This window comes from Capsicum annuum, chromosome 1, assembly GCF_002878395.1.
Source record: "Capsicum annuum cultivar UCD-10X-F1 chromosome 1, UCD10Xv1.1, whole genome shotgun sequence".
Lineage (NCBI taxonomy): Eukaryota > Viridiplantae > Streptophyta > Magnoliopsida > Solanales > Solanaceae > Capsicum > Capsicum annuum.
Window position 1 is genome coordinate 96,970,458 of NC_061111.1, and position 22,963 is coordinate 96,993,420.

At 36.3% G+C, this 22,963-nt stretch overlaps 1 protein-coding gene and 1 long non-coding RNA gene across 2 annotated transcripts; one reads left to right on the top strand and one right to left on the bottom strand.

Moving 5' to 3' along the window:
* The first annotated feature begins 672 nt into the window (after positions 1-672).
* Positions 673-1,644, top strand: LOC124895933. The gene is made up of 2 exons (XR_007052149.1): positions 673-949; positions 1,248-1,644. It is a non-coding gene; the product is annotated as an uncharacterized LOC124895933 (long non-coding RNA).
* A 5,292-nt stretch (positions 1,645-6,936) lies between these two features.
* Positions 6,937-15,594, bottom strand: LOC107878033 (serine/threonine-protein phosphatase PP2A catalytic subunit). Its single transcript, XM_016724905.2, has 6 exons — positions 15,278-15,594; positions 13,609-13,665; positions 8,009-8,200; positions 7,806-7,895; positions 7,618-7,725; positions 6,937-7,449 (listed from the first exon to the last, which is right to left on the bottom strand). The coding sequence occupies exons 1-6, from the start codon at positions 15,377-15,379 to the stop codon at positions 7,384-7,386; spliced, it is 615 nt and encodes a 204-aa protein (XP_016580391.1). The 5' UTR covers positions 15,380-15,594; the 3' UTR covers positions 6,937-7,383.
* Between the last annotated feature and the right edge of the window lie 7,369 nt (positions 15,595-22,963).

Consider the following 22,963-nt stretch of genomic DNA (forward strand, 5'->3'; position numbering starts at 1 on the left):
TTATTTTTATTTGTTATTTTCACTAGTATAAATAGATATTACAATTTTAATTGTTATTAATAAATTAATTTTTTTTATCATGGTCATTTATTTTATTTAGAACGTCACTAATATATTACTTAACATATGTTTCTCACTTTTTTCGTCTAAAATTTTTTTTTTTTATTTAAAGAAATTTACTATTATATATTAAAAATAAAAAACTATAATGATTTTAAAGAGGTAAAGAAAAATAAAGATTAATATTGTAACGGTAAAATAGATATTTAAAAAAGACAAATAGAAAAAAGGGGGAGAATGGGGGGGGGGGGAGTTGATTTTTAAATTAAAGTTAAGGGAAAAATATGATTTTCACCATCACATTTTTAATATATTATAAATTTAAATATATACATATGTGGGGGAGGGGGGTATGTGTGTGCGCGCGCACGTGTGTGAGAGAGAAAGAGAGTGTGATAAGGGAGACATTTTTCAGTCACTTTGAAATCACAATATCATCACTCATTGGTCATCAATATTGATGTCATACATGACAACAAGAAGTATTTGCTGAAAATTATTGAGGGTGTTAATGTAGCTTCACTATAGCAACATTATAGCACTTTTAGTGTTTTGACTATAAATTGCCCAACTCTCCATTTGTGGATAACACATTCTTTTTTCTTTCATAAAGCTCTCTTTTTCTCTCACAAGAAGAACTTGGACGGAGTTTGCTTTCTCTTTTGTATTTTTAAAGTTTATTTTGATATTAATATCAAAGTTCAACTTTTAAGTTGTGTCTTTTTCATTTACTTTACTAACTTATCTTTTTAGTGTTCTTTTTTGTCATTTTATATATTGTACAATCAATGTACAGACTTCATTCGATGCTGCATCATTTCACGATTCAGATTTAGGTACACAAATTCATAATCAGGCACATCGTTGAGTTCATCACTTCCAGCTTCTGGTGAGTCCTCCCTACTTTCTGGAGGTGTAGTTTAGATTTGATTAGTTGTTTTCAGTTATTTAAGATTTGTCGGGAGCCTTAACCTTGTAGACATTGTTTCTCCTATTTAAAGGCTTCATACACAATTTAATTGATAGACATCTGTTATCTTCAAATTTTGATTTTCATGTCATTTCTTTTATGGGATTCATGTTTTCTTCTTATTAAGTAGTGAAGTCTGCTTTTTATTAAGACATTTTTAAGTTTTACTTACGATTTCCTCAATATATACTAATTAAATGCTCATGTCATATGTTAGGTAGTTCGCTCGGATTAGCAATGACATCGGGTGTCAGCTACATCAAGGTTAGGCGTGGGGCATGACATGAGTACACGTAAATTTGTACTAGAACTTGTATATTTCTGCAGCTTGTTGTGTAGGTTATTAGAGTACTACCTCCGATCGGTGAGAGATAGATGTATTTGGAGTACTTCCTCTCGAGGTCTCAAGGTTGCTTCCTGGGTGAGTGAGGGTAAAACTAATTTTGTTTTTTTAACTTGTCCAAAAAAGACACATTACTTTTCTACCTGTAGCATTTACTTTTATACCTGTCGCATGCCACTACGGCACCGCCTCCTCTATCTATGTAATTTGGGAAAGATGTTCAATAGGAAAACAAAGGAGCACGTGGGAGAGAGGGATCATTTTAATTTTATTTGGAGTGGTGTTTAATTTTGGCTCTCAAAATTGTGATCTTTAATATTTATCGTTTAGAACCTTTAGGTAACAAAAATGCCAAAAAAGATCCTGACGGAAAACAATTTGCAAGGCAAAACAAAATTTGCAAAGCAAAAGAAATCCGCAAGACATAAGTCCAATGCCACAACTTATGCTCAGGGCGTAAGTACAATGACACAAGGTATGCCCCATGGCATAAATTCAGCTGCACAAGTTATGTCCAAGACTTAAGTTTAGTGACAAAAGTTATGTCGTTAGGCACAAGTTCAATGGCATAAGTAACGTCTATCGAACTTATGCCCAAGGCACAAGTTATGCCTACTGAACTTATGCCCCAAGAAAAAGTTATAAAGGCACAAGTTACGCATACTGAACTTATGCCCCAAGCAAAGATTTTTAAAAAGTTTTCCTTGCGAATTTAGATAGTACCAAACTTATGCCCCAAGACAAAGATTCTCTTTCCTGCAAAATTAGGTCATAATTATTATGAAATGGATAAACGTGTAAAAAAATTTAAAAATTTGTGTACAAGTAAAATTGCACTATCCAAGTGAAATTTTACCTCAACATCAGATGAATTGCTTTGTAATAAAGTCATGGCCCCTTAAAAATTGGGTCATGGCAAGAACTCGAAATCCCTTTGAAATTCAACCAAGCTAATTTTGGCTTCTTGAGAAGTTGTATTTAAGTATCGTCAGCAACAATTCAGTACTTTTTTATGCTATAATTTATATCTTGCATATTATTAGATTTGCACACATCTTACCCCCATTGTCACAACACTTAATATGTTGTTATTAACTGCTCTCTTATGGTAGGAGTAAGATCTGCACACATCCTACCTCATTTTCACAACACTTAGGGGTCGTTTGGTAGAGTGTGTCAGAAAAAATAATACATGCATTATTCTTGTGTGTTGGTAATATCATGTTTGGTACATTTTTAGCTTATATATTACACTATTGTGTATTGAGATCTGTATTACTAATATCACCCTTTTTTATGTATTTGTAATACAAAAAATATCAACACATGCATTAACTTATTAAATAACAGAATTGCCCCTCAAATCCCTGCAAGAACATTCCCCAAGTCCTCTTCTCTGTATTTTGCCTCTTTTCTCTGTGCTTAGTCTCTCTTCTAGTAGCATTGGCCTTGGATTGGAATTCTTCAATTTTTCATATTATTCATTAAGAAAAAGTGACCCAGTGATCCATCCTGATCTGATCAAGAATCCGCCTCAAGGCTGCATTCCAAAATAAAATTGCAGGATCTAAAAGTTGAGCTATTAGAAATGCAACAGCGTCTGTCTCGGTTATCTTCTTCTCGATCTGGTAAAATGGCCACTAAATCGTCTTTCTAATGGCCCTTAAGAAGTTCATCAAGTGTCTTGCTATAATAAAATAACTTTGTTGCAAAGAAACTGTAGAGGATATTTTTATAAATAAAATATATCATCTCTAATACATCAAATCAAACAGTATACAAAAAATAATATCGTCATAACTAATGCGAACACATAATTAATACCAACATTACTAATGCAAGCATTACATAATACACTCTATTCAACATTATTCTTATGCACGCTACCAAACGACCCCTTAATATGTTGTTATTAACTGCTGCTGTAAGGGATACTGGATAAAATAGTTGTGCACTTGGATTTGTGGATACTGGATATCATGAGAGACGGGTTCCAAATTAAAATATATTTATATCCTATCATAAATGTGAGAGACAAAAACCTAATGCATTCACACGTTCTATTTATAACCAAATTTCCAACAGGATCTTGATTCTTGCATAATATTAATAGTGAGCAAGTCTGAAATAATGATAACTTAAAAGTAAAGAAATAGGGGTGTAAATCGATCGGTTCGGTTTAGTTTTATATATTATCGGTTTGGTTTATCGATTTTCGATTTTTAAATATGCTAAACCAATAACCAAACCAATAAGATATTTTTTATCGATTTTCGATTTATCGATTTTTAGTCTTAACAGTTCGATTTTCGATTTAACCGATAAGAAAATACTCAACAACAAACCCAGTATATTCCCACATAGTGGGGTTTGGGGAAGGTAGAGTGTACGCAGTCCATACCACTATCTCAAAAGAGGTAGAGAGGTTGTTTCCGATAGACCCCCGGCTCAAGATAAGAGGCAGTATACAGAAGCATGCAAGGCATAGAACGGGATAAAATAGCACAGGTATGACATCCCACAAAAAAAAAAATTACAATGCCAAATCAAGGACACCAAAATGCACTTAATTACTGACTACGACTCAACCACACCCTTAGCCCTTTATCCTAATGTTTTTCCTCCATACCTTCCTATCCAGGGTCATGTCCTCAGTCAACTGCAACAGCTCCATGTCACGTCTAATCACTTCTCTCCAGTATTTCTTCGGTCTACCCTACCCCGCTTGAAACTATCCAAGGCCAACCTCTCACACCTACGAACTGGGGCATCCGTGCCCCTTCTCATCACATGACCAAACCATCTCAACCTCACTTCCCGCATTTTATCCTCCACTGACACCACTCCCACCTTCTCTCGAATAATTTCATTCCTAACCCTGTCAGCCCTCGTGAATCCACACATCCAGCGCAACATCCTCATTTCCGCCACCATCAACTTTTGGATATGAGAATTCTTAATCGGCCAACACTTCGCTCCATACAACATAACAGGCCGAAATGCAACTCTATAGAATTTGCCTTTCAGCCTGGGGGCACCTTTTTATCGCATAAAATTCCCGAAGCAAACCTCCATTTCATCCAACCTGCCCCAATACGGTGAGAGACATCCTCATCTATCTCTCCATTTTCCAGAATTGTAGACCCGAGATACTTAAAACTATCCCTCTTGCAAACCGTCTAAGAATCCAACTTCACTATCACCTCTTCCTCTTGCCTCGAGTCACTAAACTTACACTTCAAGTACTCCATCTTGTTCCTTCTCAACCTGAAACCTTTAGACTCCAGAGTTTGTCTCCAAACCTCCAGCTTATCATTAACCCCTTATCGCGACTCATCAATCAAAACTATATCTTCCGCGAAAAGCATACACCAAGGTACTTCGCCCTGTATATTCTGCGTCAACACATCCACCACCCAAGTGAATAAAAATGGACTAAGAGTTGATCCCTGATACAACCCTTTCAAGATTGAAAAATGCTCAGAATCTCCTCCCACTGTCCTAACCCGAGTCTTCGCACCCTCGTACATGCCTTTAATCGCTCTACAGTGCGCCACCGGGACCCCTCACCTCTAAGCATCTCCAAAGCACCTCCCCAGGGACCTTGTCATACGCCTTTTTCAAGTCGATAAACACCACGTGAAGGTCCCTTTTCCTCTCTCTATACTGCTCTACCAGTCTCCGCACAAGGTGAATCGCCTCAGTCGTGGAGCGACCAGGCATAAAACCAAATTGATTCTCCGAAATAGACACAATCTTCCTCAACCTCCGCTCTACCACCCTCTCTCAAATCTTCATCGTGTGACTCAACAACTTAATACCCCGGTAGTTGTTGCAACTCTGAATGTCACCCTTGTTTTTAAATAAGGGAATCATCGTACTTCATCTCCACACCTTAGGCATCTTTGTTGCCTTGAAAATATTGTTAAACAAGTTGGTCAGCCACTTCAATCCTAACTCGCCAAAGAACTTCCAAAAATCCACCAAAATCTCATCAGGCCCCATCGCCCTGCCCCTACGTATCGTGCGAATAGCCTCACTAACCTCTTCTATCTTAAAATGCCGACAATAGCCAAAGTCGCGACACTCCCCGGAATACTCCAAGCTCCCCTTGTACTCCTCCCTTCTCACCCGTTTCTCTTCATCATCCTTACTCTCAACCAACTTAATGTAAGCTGCCTTCTTCGTCTCCACCTTCTTCTTAACATCTTCATTCCACCACCAATCCCCCTGATACCGGCCAAACTAGCCCCTCAAAACACCCAACACATCTATAGCCGACTCCCTGATGCAACCAGCAGCCCTATCCCACATACTGTCCACGTCCCCCCTGCACTCCCACACCCCCATCCCCTCCAACTTCACCCCTATCTTCAAAGCACTAACCAGAGCCAGACTGCCCCACCTAACCCTAGGCTGACGACCTTTCCCACCTCACCTTATCTTGCCCTTCTTAATAACCAAGTCCATCACCAAGAGTCTATGCTGAGTTGCAAGATTCTCAATCGGAATTACCTTACAATCCTTACACAAAACTCTATCCCCCTTCCTAAGCAGCCAAAAGTCAATCTGAGTCTTGGCTATCCTGCTACAGAAAGTAACCACATGCTCTTCTTTCTTCGGAAAGCTGATATTCACTACCACCAACCCAAAGGCTCTCGCAAAATCCAAAAGAGCAGCTCCTTCATCATTCCTAACCCCGAACCCAAAGCCCCCGTGCATATCATCGTACCCTAACGGCAAAGACCCGATGTGCCCGTTGAAATCCCCACCTATGAAAATCTTCTCCGAACTAGGCACGCCTCTAACCACCTCGTCCAAAACCTCCCAAAAATTCTTCTCTTCCTCGTCCAAGCGGGCCACCTGTGGCGCATACGCACTATAGATGTTCAAAGTAAACCCCCCCAAGATCAACTGATAAGGAAATACTCATAAAATAGAAATAGTAGTGACTAACATGGAAAAAAATCAAATTTTAGTTGCAACCAAAAATCCACATAATGCTTTTTAATTTACAAGAATCTTCAAGTTTGAACAAAATGTTGTTAGGAGAAATTAAGAGTTTGTATAATTGAAATAATAGGTTTGTTAATTTGTAGAAATTAAGAGAAATATATATATATAAAATATATATATATATATTCTTATTGGGTTATTAGGTTACCCAATAACCCAATAAGAAAAAATCAAACCAAACCAATAATCCAATTTTTTTTATAAAACCATTAAAAAATCGTTAACCCAATATCAATAAACCAATAACATTTTTATCGATTCGATTTATCGGTCGATTCAATTTTTGCACACCCCTAGGAGCAAAACATCATAACAAACAAAGAATAATCAAATAAAATTTATAAGTTGGCACAATGTGCTTAACAACTTATCAGAGAAAAACTCTGTTGGGAGCGCTACCCCCGAATGGGGCTCTACCCGGCGCGAATCTGGATTAGTCGGGCTCCAATGCGGGTACCGGACACCGGATGAGAAACAAAAAAAAAACAACTTATCAGATATTGCTGCGAAATACCTTTGTTGGATTAAACTCAATTAGAAAGTTTAAGCTAAAAACAACAATAAAACTTGAATAAAACCACATTGAAAAATCAAAAGTCTTGACCTCAGAGAAAACTATACACTCATTGAAAGGTGTAAAAATGATTATCTTACCTCTAAAGAACTTATACTATAGTGATTGTCCTTGTAAAGGGACAAAAATTATCAGGAAGCAGATCATTATCCTTTCTACTAACAAAAAAATATAGGAACAGAGAGAAAAATAATACATGCACCTATCACTGGTTTCACCATCTCTTCACAGCATCTCAATGAGGTTTCAGGGGAACAGCGGAAAGAAAAGAGTATCACATGCCTGAGTTACGTGCTTCATTCCATAGCATTCCCTCACACCATCGTAGCAGAAAGAACTACAAGCTTGTAAGAGGCTCACAGCATATAAAGCAGTTAGCAGGACCTTCTGCACAGAAGTCAATAGGGTTGTGCACTTGCATCATAGGAAGTAATCGGGTGTTCTTCGGGTTACATCTGGCTCCCCTCTCCTGGGAGATGGTTCAAACTGCAAAAGAATTATTTTTAGACTTCATAAACAGTTGCAATTTTTACAGAGCCCACATTAATGAAGTACACTAATTAGCGGAATTACTTGTTTGACCTTAGAAAAAAGAAATGTGTGCCAGGATGAGGAAAGAAAGACAAACAAAAAAGAAAAGAAAAAAGCACCGACTTGAATGAATGTACGGTCCCTGGAATCATCCACCTCCAAGATGGAAGCCATATTACCACAGCGGTAACAATAATTCGGTGCACTAAAGATGGTAACCACCTTTTGATCCTGCAACAAGAGCATCTCTCATGAATCTCTCTCTTGGAACAAACTTGCACATAAACAAGAAGGATTTAAAGATTAATTACATGGGCCCAATTGAATCCCTCCATAACCAGCTGGTGTGCTCTAGCAATTAGCTTCAAGTTGTTGGTGAGGTGAAATTGCTCAGAAATATCCTGTTGTAATTCAATTAAAAAGATAGCGAAACTTCATTTGCTGACAGAAAAAAATACAAACTATTCACATACATCAAAGAGAATGAAGGTACAGCCAGCAATATGCAAGTTACCTTGCCAAATGTATATCCAGCACCCCTTGGTGAGATACCCCAACCACAACGATCATCAGGATCAGACCATAAAAGATCACACATGGCACCGTCATGTGGAACTTCTTGTACCCGGTCGAAATTGCGTATATTATCAAGAGTTTCAATCGACGGAGACAAACCACCATGAAGGCAAAATATCTCTGACTCAACCTTCCAAAGATCCCAAAAGAACCCATTAAGACTCGAATTGCATACCACGGGCAAGAGTGAAAAATATGAACAAATCAGAAAATGCCTTGAGGTGTATTTTCCAGTTTTCTGAAATCATACAGGAAGCTAAATCCGGTAATCCACACAGGCTTTGAAAAGAATCACCAAGGTCTAGGGCTTGCTTCCTAATATACCCAGCATTGCTTGTGGAATTTGCCTAGAGCATCACCTACACACCTTTTAGGAACTCCATGTCATCACTCAAGGCTGCAGAGTAGCTCTAATGCTACCATATGTAACAATCCAACCCACAGTAATATTGTCTGCTTGAACTTGGTCCTATACTCTTAAAATAAGTCACTAGGTCTAAGACTTGTTTCCTTATGTATATAATAGTAGCAATAATCATAATTCTTTAACATACTAGTGGTTATGCTCTTTTTCTTTTATAAGTGTATTAGTGGATATGCTAGCAATTGAGAATTTTATGTGAAGTGGCAAGGTCAAAAAAATAATAGCCTCCCTTCCCCCCTCCCCTCTCTATGTAATTAGTTGCTGCCTGTTTGGTAACATTAGTGACAACCCAGAGTTCAAAGTGAACTTGAAAAATAGCAGGTGTTATGGAGGTCATGTATTTTAAGCCATGTTGATTTTCTGCAATCAGCAATTTATGGAACTTAAGGAACTATACAATTCTTAGCAATTGTTGACAACAGAATTGGGCAACAAACTTGAGAAGACGGAGGTTAGTGGAATCCTCAACTCATCATATTCTAGATCTTTATTGTCTTTTAGTGGAATCCTCAACTCATCATATTCTAGATCTTTATTGTCTTACTCCTTTCTCATGCAATTGAGCAACATTAATTGTTGCTTACTGAGGACATTTACCCTAGATAGGAGGAAATTGAGGTTGAGGATTAGGATAGAAGGTTAGTAGGTAGTCAAGGGCGTTGTTTAGTTTCCCTTATCAGTAGTATAGTATTATTAGTAATTCTCCTATTATAGTCAAGGGCGTTGTTTAGTTTCCCTTATCATATCATGTTCCAACTTTGATTCTGGTTTTGTAAATGTGTTCCAAATAAGTCCAGTTAACGCAATTTATTGGATATTCATTGAACACATGTTCACTTGACACCATTTATAGGATATTCATTGAACACATGCCCCAATACCTCTAGTACAAACATATGTCTCAATAACAAAAATCTTAGAAAACTCAGCCAATGCTAACACTGGTGCAGTGGACATAACTATTTTTAACTCCTGAAATGCAGCTTCAGCATCTGGTGACCATGAGAAGGCATTTTTCTTTAGTAAATTAGTGAGGGGCCTGCTTATCATACCATAGGATCTCACAAATTTTCTGCAATGCCCTGTGAGGCCTAAGAACCCCCTCAATCCCTCGAGTGTCTTTGGCACTGGCCAATTAATCATGGCCTCTATTTTGGATAGGTCAGTTGCAACACCTGCTCCAATAATCACATAACCCAAATACTCGACCTTCTTTTGTCCAAAAGCACACTTGAACATTTTGCAAACAATTGTTCTTTTTGTAGAATCTCTGGAACCTTTCTCAAATGACACACATGTTCTTGCACTGAAGCACTATATGAGTATATCGTCAAAAAACACAAGAACAAACTTCCTTATATAGGCAGCAAATACAGAATTCATTAGGATCTGAAAGGTGGCAGGGGCATTTGTCAGTCCAAAGGGCATGACCTTGAACTCATAGTGCCCCAAGTGTGTTCTAAAACCAGTTTTATGCACACCTACAACATTCATTCTAATTTGGTGATATCCAGTCCTTGGATCAATCTTTGAATACATAGAAGAGCCTCCTAGTTCATCCAACAAACCATCTACTAAAGGAATCAGAAACTTATCCTTCACAGTCAGCTTATTGAGTTCCCTATAGTCTATACAAAATCTCCAACTTCCATCTTTCTTTTTAACCAATGGTACTGGAGAACAAAACGGAGAGTGACTTGGTTGAATAATACCACTAGAAAGCATCTCACTGACGAGTTTTTCAATTTCATTCTTTCAAAAATAATTGTATTTGTAGGGTCGAATACTCACTGGATTGGCATCTCTTTGCAAGGGAATTGAATGGTCATGGCTCCTGCGGGGTGGCAAGGACTTGGGTTCAGCAAAAACTCTTGGAAACTCATTAAGTACTTCCTGCACTTCTTCAGGTAATGCATTTGTGTTCTTCAACTTAGTGGGCTTCAATTGTAAACAAGTGAGTCCATATGGTTCGACTCTTTCACAATAACTTCTTGACTCCATTAGTTGTCATCATCTTCAATTCAGCTTGATTGTACATACCTTTCAGCTTCACCCTCTTTCCTTTATGGGTAATTGTCACTTTGTATTCCACAAAGTCAAGTAACACAGGGTTGTGAACCCTCATCCAATCACCACCTAGTATCATATCATTGCCCCCTAATCTCACCAATCTCACTGCATCTTCAAATTCCACCCATGTATCTTCCACTTGAATTTAGGACAATTGTGCCTACTGAAACCATCAACCACGGTAACTCTCATAGGGGCAGTTATACACCCCATTTTCTTAGCAGTTTCAATGTCAAGAAAGTTGTGGGTGCTTCTTGAATCCATCAAAATAGTGAGTAAGTTCTTCTTTGATTCTCCTCTTAACTTGATGGTATTTGGAACCTCAGTTCCTGATAGGGAATTCAAGCTTATAGCCTCATTTCCTTCACAATATCATTAGATTCTCCTGGTTCATCTATTTGATTTTCTTCTGATATCTCAACTGCTCCAAACATGGCATTAAGTTGTTTGGGCTTACATTGATGAACTTGATGATACTTTTCCCCACATTTATAGCATAACACCTGAGCCCTTCTTGTTTCAAATAGTTTATTCGCTGGTGTGTTATACAAGGACCCTCTATTCAGGTTCACTCCATGCTGATAACTACTTGTTGTGCCCCTCGTTGATGGACCTTTGTCCTTTTTGGCTAGGGCAGTGAGTAACCTTTCCCGGTACCTAGCTTTGTCTACCGCTTGACTCAAGGAAAAAGGGTGCAACATTTTTACAGTGTGTCTTAACTTCCTCCTTGAGACCTTCAATAAAGAATTCCAAGAAAAATTCCTCAAGAATAGTAGGACTCCTAGGACTCCTGATCAGCACCCATGCCTTAAGTTCTTCAAATCTTTCCAGGTACTCATCCACATCCACAGTAGTCTTTTGTTCCACCCTCTTGAACTCTCCAATAAGATTGAGTTTACTATTGTGAGCTCCTTCGAATCGTCTACATATTTCCTCAGTGAACTCCATCCACCTGACTTGCCCTTTACTAATCTGATAAGAGATAAACCATGCCTCAGCCTTACCAACCAAATGTATCCACCCTAGCTTGGTGGCAAATTAGAGATCGACCCAAATCCACGGCTGGTTCACCTTTCGATTGCCTGTGCCTCCAGAAGCATCTGAATGCAAGTAGTCCCGAGGAGCACTTCCCAAAATCCCATCCTGATTTGGGACAAATTTCTTCATGAGAAGATCCAACTTTTTTCCCAATTCGTCCATTCGTGAATTATTGGACTCAATATAACCTTGTAGCTGTGAATCTAATTTCTCTACCAATTCCTCATTAGTCTTTGATTGAGTTTCTGTAATCCTCATGTTTGGCCAGGATTATTCCCCGATACCACTTGTAATATTCTACACAGAATACGAATGTAATTGCAGAATTTGCACAAATTGAAACTAAATTGTTCAATTTTATTAACGAGCTGAATGATTACACTAGGAAGATTGTAACAATTCAAAAAGAGAAAATCTTCATAGCTTCGAGCTTCGGCCTACAATGGAGAAGAGGGTTCAGGCGGGGAAGAAGAAGAGAGGTGAGGAAGAGAGAATTTTAGGAAGGGACTAATACCAAGATTCGTTAACTGTCCTCCTCTCTTTCAGTTGGGTAATTAATAACAACACAGCTTCATCTCCACCATTAATCTCGTAACCGCTTGAGTTTTTAATCTCAACCGCTCATTTTATTTAAGTTACTTCTACAGCTGCAGCGTGTACAACACCTTTACTAATTCCCTTTGTTTCCCTAATTCGCCCAGATATGATATAACATATTGATATATAAAAGAAAGGGATGTCCTAAATTTACTAGCCAAAGATTTATAGTAAAAAACTAATTCCAAAAGCATCTCACATTCACCTCTTTGTGGGAAAAAGAAAGTTATTAGATCAATAATGATAGAGAAGAGTCTATAATAAGGATTAGAATTGTGAAAAATATGGGAAAGATGCAACATCAAATTGAAATAATATAATATTGGTTTGGTTTGGAGGGAAAAGAATTGCCACTTAGGTCAGCATTTTCACAATAGACCAGAGAGAAAGGACGCGTCGACTTATAAGGATCTGACGGCGTTATAAATTGTTTTGACTTCCATATCACTGTATAAGTATTGTAACAAGTACAAAATAAGAAATCTTGATCACATACTTATTGGCAGTATAGATTCAAGAGCCTGAAAGGTATCATCAAAAGGATAAAGCATGGTAGGCCACCTATTTTTTATTGAAGAAACTATATATAATCAGAGTACCAAACAAGCTAAACTATACCTCTTTTTCAAACTACACCTTACAATAGAGGAATACAAAAAAAGAATAAACAATCATATTTAAAACATGGGGAAACATCACTGGCATCCAAGCAGACGAGAGATCAACCCATAAATTCAAACTGATCAACAAGTTTTTCACAGGTAAAGGAGAAACAGTAGAAACAGTGTTTTAACTGAAGCAAACAATGAGAATCTTCTGTTGTGATTTTCTTTTTTTGGATAACCGTTGTGTCCGGGCCAGCTTGCGCGCACCTCGACTAAATACACGGGTACCTACCACCTACCACCAGCAATAGGTACCAGATAACTCTGTCCACCATCGCTAGAACAGATGGGAAGAAATCACCTAGTGTTTGTCTTTGCTGGAAATTGAACTTGAGACCTCGTGGAGCTAATCTCAACTTCATTGAATCTTCTGTTGTGATAACCGAGATATACCCAACGGCTAGTGGTGCACAGTTCAAAACTTGGTGAATAATGAGCTTGTCCCTCTACTCTTCTCCACTTAAAGCTTTTGTCTACGGCAAGATCCAAACCCATGATGTGCCCCCTAAACCCATATATCACATGTTACGATCTTACCATTAGACAAAGTTTGGGGTAACTGAAACAAATAGTTTATTTTCTTAATAAGTTCAAATCAGATCAAAATGAATTATTTCGTACAAATGAAGTCCTGACTAGGTCAACCTCTACCTACCCTCCCAAAATGGAAAGGAATAAATGATATCTTATCTTAAATAGAAAAGAAGAGGCGAGAAAACATAACCAAGCATAAAGGTATCATACCTGCACATTGCTCTCTTTCATTAGAATCTCCTTCGCTTTCTCGCACAGTCCTTTTACCTATACAGCAAGCACCCTTATCAGGCAATGCATTTATCACTAATACAAAAGAGGGAATAAAACACGTCCACCATAATAAAAGAGCCACATGCAAGCCATTAGATAAGAGCCTAACATAAGCTCGGAGATGCATAAGCTCAAAATAGAACAAATTCAGTAGAAGACCCAAAGTATTGATAACTATAGACCTGTACTTTCTTTCTTATAAGCTTAAGACCTAGCTCTTTCCCTGTATACAAGCTTCTGTAATGATATATAACCACAATCTTGCATTCGCAAAATGGTAGCTTCTGCTAGCTACACTCCTGCCTACTGAAATTCATGTGAATGATCAGAACAGTTCTTGAAATCCTACTTCACTAGGAACAAAAGTGATTTCATTCTTTTTTGCTTTCTTTTCTCAGAGGAGGATGGGCAAACCTATCTATAATTCTGCAACAATTGAATAATATTCTTTTCATGGATTCCATTTCTAACAACTATTATTAGTGAATTAGCAGATTCAATTACAAGCTAATGAGGGATGAAGGCAGAGAGATGAAACGCCATCACAAGACCAGATTATCCAGTACAAATTAGTACGAGATTGATTATGCAATCGGAAGTGAACAAATTCCTGAAATCCCCTCTTAGAGTTCAAGAGCACTAGAAAGTCAGCTAATGACCACGGCGCAATAATGGGTCAAAAGTAAATATGATACCACATCCAGTTTGATTGAAGTCTCAAATCTAATCAACAATTCTATCTGACAGAACCAATTCCATCTCTTCTGACACCCACCATAATTCGAATTCACAGAGTAGCCAAAAAACTACAAACTCATGAAGGAAGACAGGAATCCATTGATTATACTAAATGTCATATACAAATTCAAGTTCTTTTTCATTTAAGTGGTTAACCCACTCCTCTCGGGAGTCATCAGTAGCCCTTTCACGCTTTCCTCCCTTGGTCCCCCAAATCGTGCTAAAGACAATGGAAAAATATAGAAAATGATAGATTTAAAAAAAAATAAGTAAAATCAGAATGAAAGTGTCTTTTCCACTTGGCTATCCGTCACTTGTAGAAACAGGTTCAAGTTTTCAACTTAAAAAGATTACCACTTCACTATTTTTACATTGAATTTTGGAATTCTGGAGAAAAGGGAAGTGAGGCCAGTTAAAAGTAAAAATGACAATAAGTGTACTGAATGTCTGCCCCACCACACTTCATAGAAAAATGATACTAAAGAACAATAAAATGAACTTTTCAATTTATATTTCAAAATCCTGAGATCGAGTAACAAATATATGTTTCCCTGTTAGAGGAAAATTAAAAGAAAAAATGGCATTGAGTGTACTACAATTCATACGAAAATGACACTAAAGAACTCTCAAATGAACTTTACAATTTTTTCCCTACATCCAAACCGAAAATATTTCAAGGTCTTGAAATCGAGTAAGACATATGTTTCCTTTCATCTAAATTATGAAGAAAACATGGATCTGATCCGCAAAAACTTGGAATAATACCAAAGTTGAAAAAGAAAACCCATAAATTTCGACCAGAAACTCATCAATCAAGAAGTTTAACAGAAAACATACAAGAACAGAACATCCAGATCCAAAATTGTACCTCATACTCGGACAAGGGTTTGCACTGCATAAGCAGAGCAATTCGCTCATCAAGATTTCCATGAGCTGTGTTTGATGGCACCGCATTCATGGCCATGGCCATCTTCGAAACAGATAACAGAGTGGAGGAAACTTTACTCAACCCTGATTTTGCTAACAGCGAATAAAAGGGGGACGAAATCAAATGGAGCTTTGATTTGATTTGATTTTCTCTAGCTCCGGACGGATGAGAGAGAGAGAGAGAGAGAGAAGTGAGTGGTGAACTGGTGATGGTGAAACCAAAATAGGAAAGGCCCAAATAGGAAACCCACTGTTTGCTTTTGTCTTTTTTCAAATTTCTACTCGTATTTTTGGGTGTGAAAAATTGAAACACATCAATAAATTAAATTGATAAAAATATTATTAATTATTATTATTAAGTTATTAGGTTAAAATTTTTACTAAGTTATTGATTTGATTTTGATTTTTTTTATTGATTTATTAGGTAAATCGATAATTTAAAAGAAGTATACTAAATTATTATTTTATCAATATATATATATATATGTACTATTTTATATTTCTCTTTAATTTCTACAAATTTATTAATTTCCTAAAAAAATTTGTTCAAACTTAAATATTTTTATAAATTAAAACATATCATGTAGGATTTTTACCGTAACTGAGACTCCATTTCTTTTCAATATAGTTGCTACTTTCTCTGTTTTAAAAAGAATGACCTACTCTGACTTGGCACAAAGTTTAAGAAAATAAAGAAGGCTTTTGGCCTTAAATTAAAGTTGTGTTAAATGTACCAAAATACCCTTTAATCTTGTCGTCCTAAACATGTCATGTGGAAAGTTGAAATTAGAGTATTGCCAAAAAGGGAAAGAGGTTATTCTTTTTAAAACGGACTAAAAAGGAAAGTAGGTTATTCTTTTTTAAACGGAGGGAGTTCTATTTCTATTTTATAATTATTTTCTTATTGATTAAATCAAAAATCAAATCGTTAATGATTAAAAATAAAAAATAGATAAAAAATAATTTACTGATTGAGCATATTTAAAAATCGAAAATTGATAAATCGAACTGATGGATAATACATAAAATCATACCGATCAATACACACCCTAATTCTCTTTCCTTTAGTTTTGCATTTTCTTACTCCATCCTGAAATGTATTCTGATAATTTTGATTTTTAAATTTTGCCAAAAGTGTTTATTTCAGCATTTATCCCTTAAATTATAATCCCTAGGTTATTTTTTCCAAGGGCGAAGCTATAGTGGTTCAAGCAGGTTCAACCCACTTCGTTGATTTTTTTTTTGTCTTTTTACATGTATAAATTTACTGCAAAATCTTATATCCTAAAAAAATGAACCCACTCCAGCCAAAAGAGAGGTGTAGCTTAGTGGTTATGGCATATTCAAATAAGTGCAAAGTTGTAGGATTGAGCCTTAATGGGTATGTTTGGTGCGAAGAAAAATATTTTTCATGAAAAGTATTTTCTAGAAAATGTCTTCATGAAAAATATGTTGTTTAGCTAAAGAATAAAAAATACTTTTAGATAATTTTTAATCATAGAAAATTTTTTTTAGGGTGTGTTGGTATGGTAGAGGAAAATATTTTCTAGAAAAATAAGTCGTTTCTTACTTATATTCTTATGTTCGTTACGCTAGTAAGAAAATATTTTCTGAAAGTATTTGTATATATTTAACAAAAAACAATAAGAACGAGTCAAATAAGAAGGGTGGAGTGAGAAAAAGATTTTAAAATTTTTTTAAAAAAAAATTGGGGGAGAGGGGTGCTGATAGAGTGGGGGTTAGGGGTTGGGGGATCAAAATATGTCGTAGGGGTAGGGTAAGAAAAATAAATTATTTTTAAAAAAAAACTAGGGGGAGGGGAGGTTAGTAAGGGGTGGGGGTCGGAGAGTAAGGGTGGAGTAAGAAAAATTTAAAAATAATTAATAAATAAATTCAAAAAAAATAATTTATGTAGGGGGAAGGGGCCTGGTAGCGGTACGGGTGTTAGGTGAAGTGGTGGGGTAAGAAAAGATTGACTTTTAAAAAAAAAAAAAATATTTTTTTGGAGGGGGATGACATAGGGGATGAGGTAAGAAAAAAATTGAAATATGTTTTTTTGGATAGGGTAGTAGGGTGTAATCCCCCGTATTTGTATCTAGCTTCGATTCGTCCCTAGAATATCAAAGATCTTGCTTCATAGATGAATACCTTTTTATTTCCTGTGACATTTTTCAAGATTTTGACTTTTTATCATGTGGAAAATTGAATAATCTTTTCATCGATATCAAATTCTCCCAAATCCGACACTCGGACGAAGAATTAGAGCCATTTTAGTAAGGCAGTGCACCACCTGGTACTTTAGCGCATTGCGGAGCCATCTAAAATGGCAATCGTTAAAATCCAGTGAGCCTCTGAGATTAGGGCGCGTCGCACCAAGGCTCAATTTCAAAATTTTTAAATTCTAGTGCACCAACGCGATTCCACCGCATCGCGGTGCCATTTCAGTTCGCAACTAAGGTGGCAACGCGATTTTCACCGCGTTGTGCCGCCAGCCAGTTTTCCAATCGTCCACTTTCCAGTGAGCTGGAGCAATTTCACCGCATCGTGCTAGCATGAGAAATCGAGATTTTCAGATTTCGTTATTTAATTTCAGGGGCTGTTTAGTAAATTCCTAAAACCCCAAATCAGCTGATACACGACATTAAAACCCTAAAGGACCTATTATCTCATTGTTTACTCACATCTCTCAAGAAATAAATCACTCTCTCTCAAAGATAGAAAACCCTAGCCCCGAGTTTCAAAAACAATCTCAAGAATCCCTCTAAGAGTCTTCAAGAACTTCAAAAATCTAGATTTCCAGGTATGTTAGATGTTGATTCTTGGGTTTCTTCCACCCAAGAAGTTCAAGAATCCTTTTCTAAATTCAAAGATGATATATTTATGAGTTTTTATGATTTATGTGAATTGAAATTGAAGTTCATGTTGTTATTGAGTTTTAATTCATGTTTTGTTTACAAAGTTCTAACCTTTGATCCTAGTATGTGATATTTATGTGATGTTCATGATAAACCCCTTCAAGATGCATGTTGATTGATGTAACCATGTTAATTAGGTGTACTGAATAAAGTATGCTCCCCATATGTTTGATAAAATACTTATTTGATGGAAATAGAGTCATTATAGCATGTTGACAAGAAATCTCCAATTGTGTATAAGTTAATGCATGCCAAGTGTTTGTTGAAAGGCCTTTAGTGAATGAATTATGATATGTTGCATGTGTTCCTACTCATTTGCATTCCTTATTGAATGAATTATGAGATAATAGTATGCACTCCCTATACATTTACATATTTAAGACTTCCAAGTGCTTGAAGAGATGCCTCATTGATTGTGTTGCGAATGATAGCCTATTGTCATGTTATGTATGAGTTGTCCTGTCTTTTATTATTTATGTTATCGAGTCTTGGGGGTATTTAATACCCAACCACTTAGCTGATTATCTAGAGCCAATGTTAGTTTCACGATAATCTCAGTCATGCCATGATTAGTAGTACTCTCAGTTAGTTACAGAACTCAGTAGAACTCAGATAGTTACAGAACTTAGGAAATCTTAATAATCTCAGTATCAGTAACATTCCAGCTTCAGTTCAGTAATCGATTCAAAACTCAATAATATTTCGCCAGTCAATGGAACTCAGTGAATTCAGTTTAACTCAGTCAAACAAGTACGATCAGTAACAGTTCAGTCAAGCCTAGTATGAATTAGTAATCAGTTCAGTGTCTTCCAATTGGGAGTAGGATTAAGCACTGAGCGAACCTAGGGATGGGGGCTTACCCGCTAGATAGGAATGAGGTCCCTAGAAGCAATCTTTAAGTTCCAGAACTACGTAGCTGGTGTAGGCATGAGATGTCACCCGTTAGATAAGACTGACATACTCGGGGATCACCCGCTAGTTAATAACTGATCTCAGGGGTCACCCGCTAGATTAGGACTGACTCCATAGCAGTTGTCTTTACCCGTGGCACGGTACTGACACCCTTCCAATTGAGGTTACAGGTTGGACCCCGCTAGTTCATATTTGGGGCATATCAGTTAGATGACTACCTCTCACAGTCTCAGCTTCAGAATCAGTCTCAGTAAAAGAACTCAGCTCAGTAACACAGATTCAGGACTGTTAGATACAGTCACTCATTAGTATTATCAATGGACTTAGAGATCACCCGCTAGATAAGACTAATCTCAGATTTAGTCAAGCAGTATAAGTATTATTTCCAACAGATTCAGAGATCACCCGTTAGATAGGACTGATCTCAAATACAGTCAATTAGTATCAAGTACTATTAGATTTAGAGATCACCCGTTAGATAGGACTGATCTCAAATACAGTCAATTAGTATCAAGTACCATTAGATTTAGAGACCACCCACTAGATAGGTCTGATCTCAGATCAGTTAGTCATCGTCATCATTAGTATATTCAGAGATCACCTGCTAGATAGGACCGATCTCAACCTCAGTCAATCAGATATCAGTATCAATAGACTCAGTTATTAGAAGTCCAGTTAGTAAAATTCAGTATTTAGTATTTCCATGACTTCAGTTATAGTTTATGCATTTATGCATGTATCCTCATTCAGTATACTCAGATTATTTTGTTGGTATTGTTTTTGCATATGAACCCCTGCATTTAGCCTTACTTCCTCTAGCATACCAGTATATTCCATCATACTGACACATACTTTTCTCTTGCGCTATGGTGTTTTATACCATAAGTTTAGAAGCACGAGATCCAGACAGCAGTGAGTCCTCATCATTCAAGGATAATCTTTATTTTATTATTACACTAGATTCAGTATTTTAGTAGATGGAGTTAGTTGGGGACCTGTCCCATTGACTCCATAGTACAGACAGTTTAGAGGTTTTTCAGATAGATGTATCAGTATTCAGTTTTTAGTTGTATTTCAGATATTTGAACCTTATGGCAAGTTTCCGGCCAGTTTCCTGCATTTTTACAGTGTATTATTCAGTGCTCAGTTACAGATATCAGTCAAAGGTTAGTTTATGGTCCTTTGGGATTATGAGCACCGTGTAGTATCTAGGGTACCAGACTCGGGGCGTTACATAGAGGGTGGGAATGGTAGGGGATTGGACGGTGGGGGTAGGGGTGGATGATTTTGAGAGTTGTATGAACATTTCAACTTGAGAGTGGGGTTGAAAGAGAGTTTCAGAAAATATTTTCGTTAATTTTTGAAGGGAAGACATTTTCTTTAAATTTGAGAAAAATAAGTTGATTTGAAAAATATTTTTCAAAATATTTAATTCAATTAAACATGACAAAATTGAAAAAAAAAATTAAAATGTTTTCCTTTCTATCAAACACACCCAATATACTCTAATTTTTTCTGTAGTTTTTTACACACTGTTTCGATGGCGATTTTCATGGTATGGTATGGTATGATATGGTTACTAAAAGAACCATGTTTGTTTAATTTGATAACCATGAAAACCCTCACTTTATATAACCACCGATTTGGTGGTATTCCATGGTTTACTTTTTTTTAATTATGCCCTTATTTAATATTATATAATCCTATTTTACCCCTTACCCTATATTATTTAACTCTACTACCACCCCGACTCCTCCCTCTCCCACGAGCCCCCCTCCTCCGCACCTAATTTTTTTTTATAAAAAATATTAATATTTTTTCTTATCCCACCCTCTACCCTGACCCCAACCCCTCCCCTTCCCAAATCTCTACCCCAATTTTTTAAAAATTTATTTTTTTAAAAAAATTTCAATACTTTTTCTTACCCCACCCTCACCCACCACTTTCCAGTCCCTCTCCTGAATTATTTCTTTTTATTTTTTAAAAGGTTTTAAGAAAATTTCTTACTCCATCACCACCTCCTACCAGCTCTCCCCCCTCCCAACCATGCACCCCCACAAAAAATATTTTTACTTTATTTTTTAAAAAAATTAAAATTTTTGTCTTACCACACTCCTACCCCCTACCCTCAATCCCCCACTCCACTACTCCACCGCTAAATATTTTTTTTAACAAAAAATTCATAATTTTATTCTTACCTCACCCCTTATCCTATTCGTTATCATTATTTTGTGTTAAATATATGCAAATACTTTTAGAAAATATTTTTTATTTGTGTAACGAACACAAAAAATAAGAAACAAATAATTTATTTTTTAGATTTTTATTTATATTTCATACCGAACACACCTATAGCATACACAAAAGATGCATTCAAGCTTTCTACTTATCGTTGGTGGTAACGTTTCGACCAACAAAAGAAAATGAAATTTATTACTATAAAAAATGAATCCAATTGCATTTATTTTGATCTACTCTTGTATTGATTTTCTTAAAATTTACATGAATTTAAAAACATAATATATTTAAATGACATAATTTGTGTCAGATTAGCAGGAAGAAAATTATTTTACTAATAATTATTGCTAAATTTAACATTTATAATAATTAAGAGCATTTTTATAAACTTACCAGTTATGATACAGTACCATACCGTCAAACCAAACGATAAAACTATTATTAAGTAATAGTGAACAATACAGTCCATCCAAACATTATATGGTACTATACTGTACAGTATAATATCATACCATACAGTAACATACATTATGAAACCATGACAAATCACTATCCAAACAAAGTGTTAAAGTCACTAGTGTAGTGGTGGGTCCCAACTTGCTTGTTAGATAGATATTTACTATAGTTTTAAGTTTAAATTTTTGTAATATATAATGTTGTGTATATTTTTTTCCCTTCTTTCTTGGTATACTAATGTGCCATGAAAACATGGCACATTCGATGCTTAGAATGGTGAACTTATGCATTGACTTAGGTTGTCTTGTCGGATATGATGTGTGTTTTATGTGTTTTGCAGGAAAACTAGGTCGAAAATGGCTTGGACTGAAGAAATGGAAGAAAATTCTCTCAAAAAGTGAAGTAGTGGTGTCGCGAGTTGAGACTATCCCCTAGTTGTAACATGGTGCTTAGAACCACAAGTGATTCAAAGCTAACTCGTGTACTCGCAAGATATATATATATATGAATGCTAAACAACTGAGCAGAAATATAATCATCATGTGATAAGTTGTTTCAATACATAACTGATCAAAGTTTACAACGCTACAATTTGAGAGAGAGAGGAAAAAAAACTCAAATTACAAATACTGACTCTGACTAACCATCTATGAAACCTCTACTATATTGACTATAGATAGACGGTATATACTTCAAACTATCCCAAATCAAAATACACGAATAAGAAAAATACAATACAAGAACTTCAACTGACTTGAGTCCTCAAAATAAGAGAACTCATCACCTGCTGACTGGAAGCTACAATCTATCTGACCCTGGTGTGTGGACTACATCCGGTACCTACATTATGAAAAAATATAGCCACAAACGCATATATGTGGTTAGTACTTTGAAACATACTAAGTATGTAAGACATGCTCTTAATGCTAAATCCTACTCCCAACTAAAAGATACTGAATCGTAAGATGGTACATACACTGATAACAGATATGCTCAAGTTTAGTATCTTGAAAATAACAGTTCATGATAAATTTGATAAAATCATGAACATGTAAACTGATGTATTTATCATGATGTAATATTGGTGAGTGTTGATTATGACAATG

What these genes read in the sequence shown, in the direction of transcription:
- LOC107878033 (XM_016724905.2), bottom strand. Translation starts at nt 15,379, where the DNA reads ATGGCCATGGCCATGAATGCGGTGCCATCAAACACAGCTCATGGAAAT. An exon ending in CTGGATATACATTTGGCAAG is followed by an intron (nt 7,896 to 8,008) that starts GTAACTTGCATA and finishes GAATTACAACAG; the next exon opens with GATATTTCTGAGCAATTTCA. An exon ending in GGGACCGTACATTCATTCAA is followed by an intron (nt 7,450 to 7,617) that starts GTCGGTGCTTTT and finishes ATTCTTTTGCAG; the next exon opens with TTTGAACCATCTCCCAGGAG.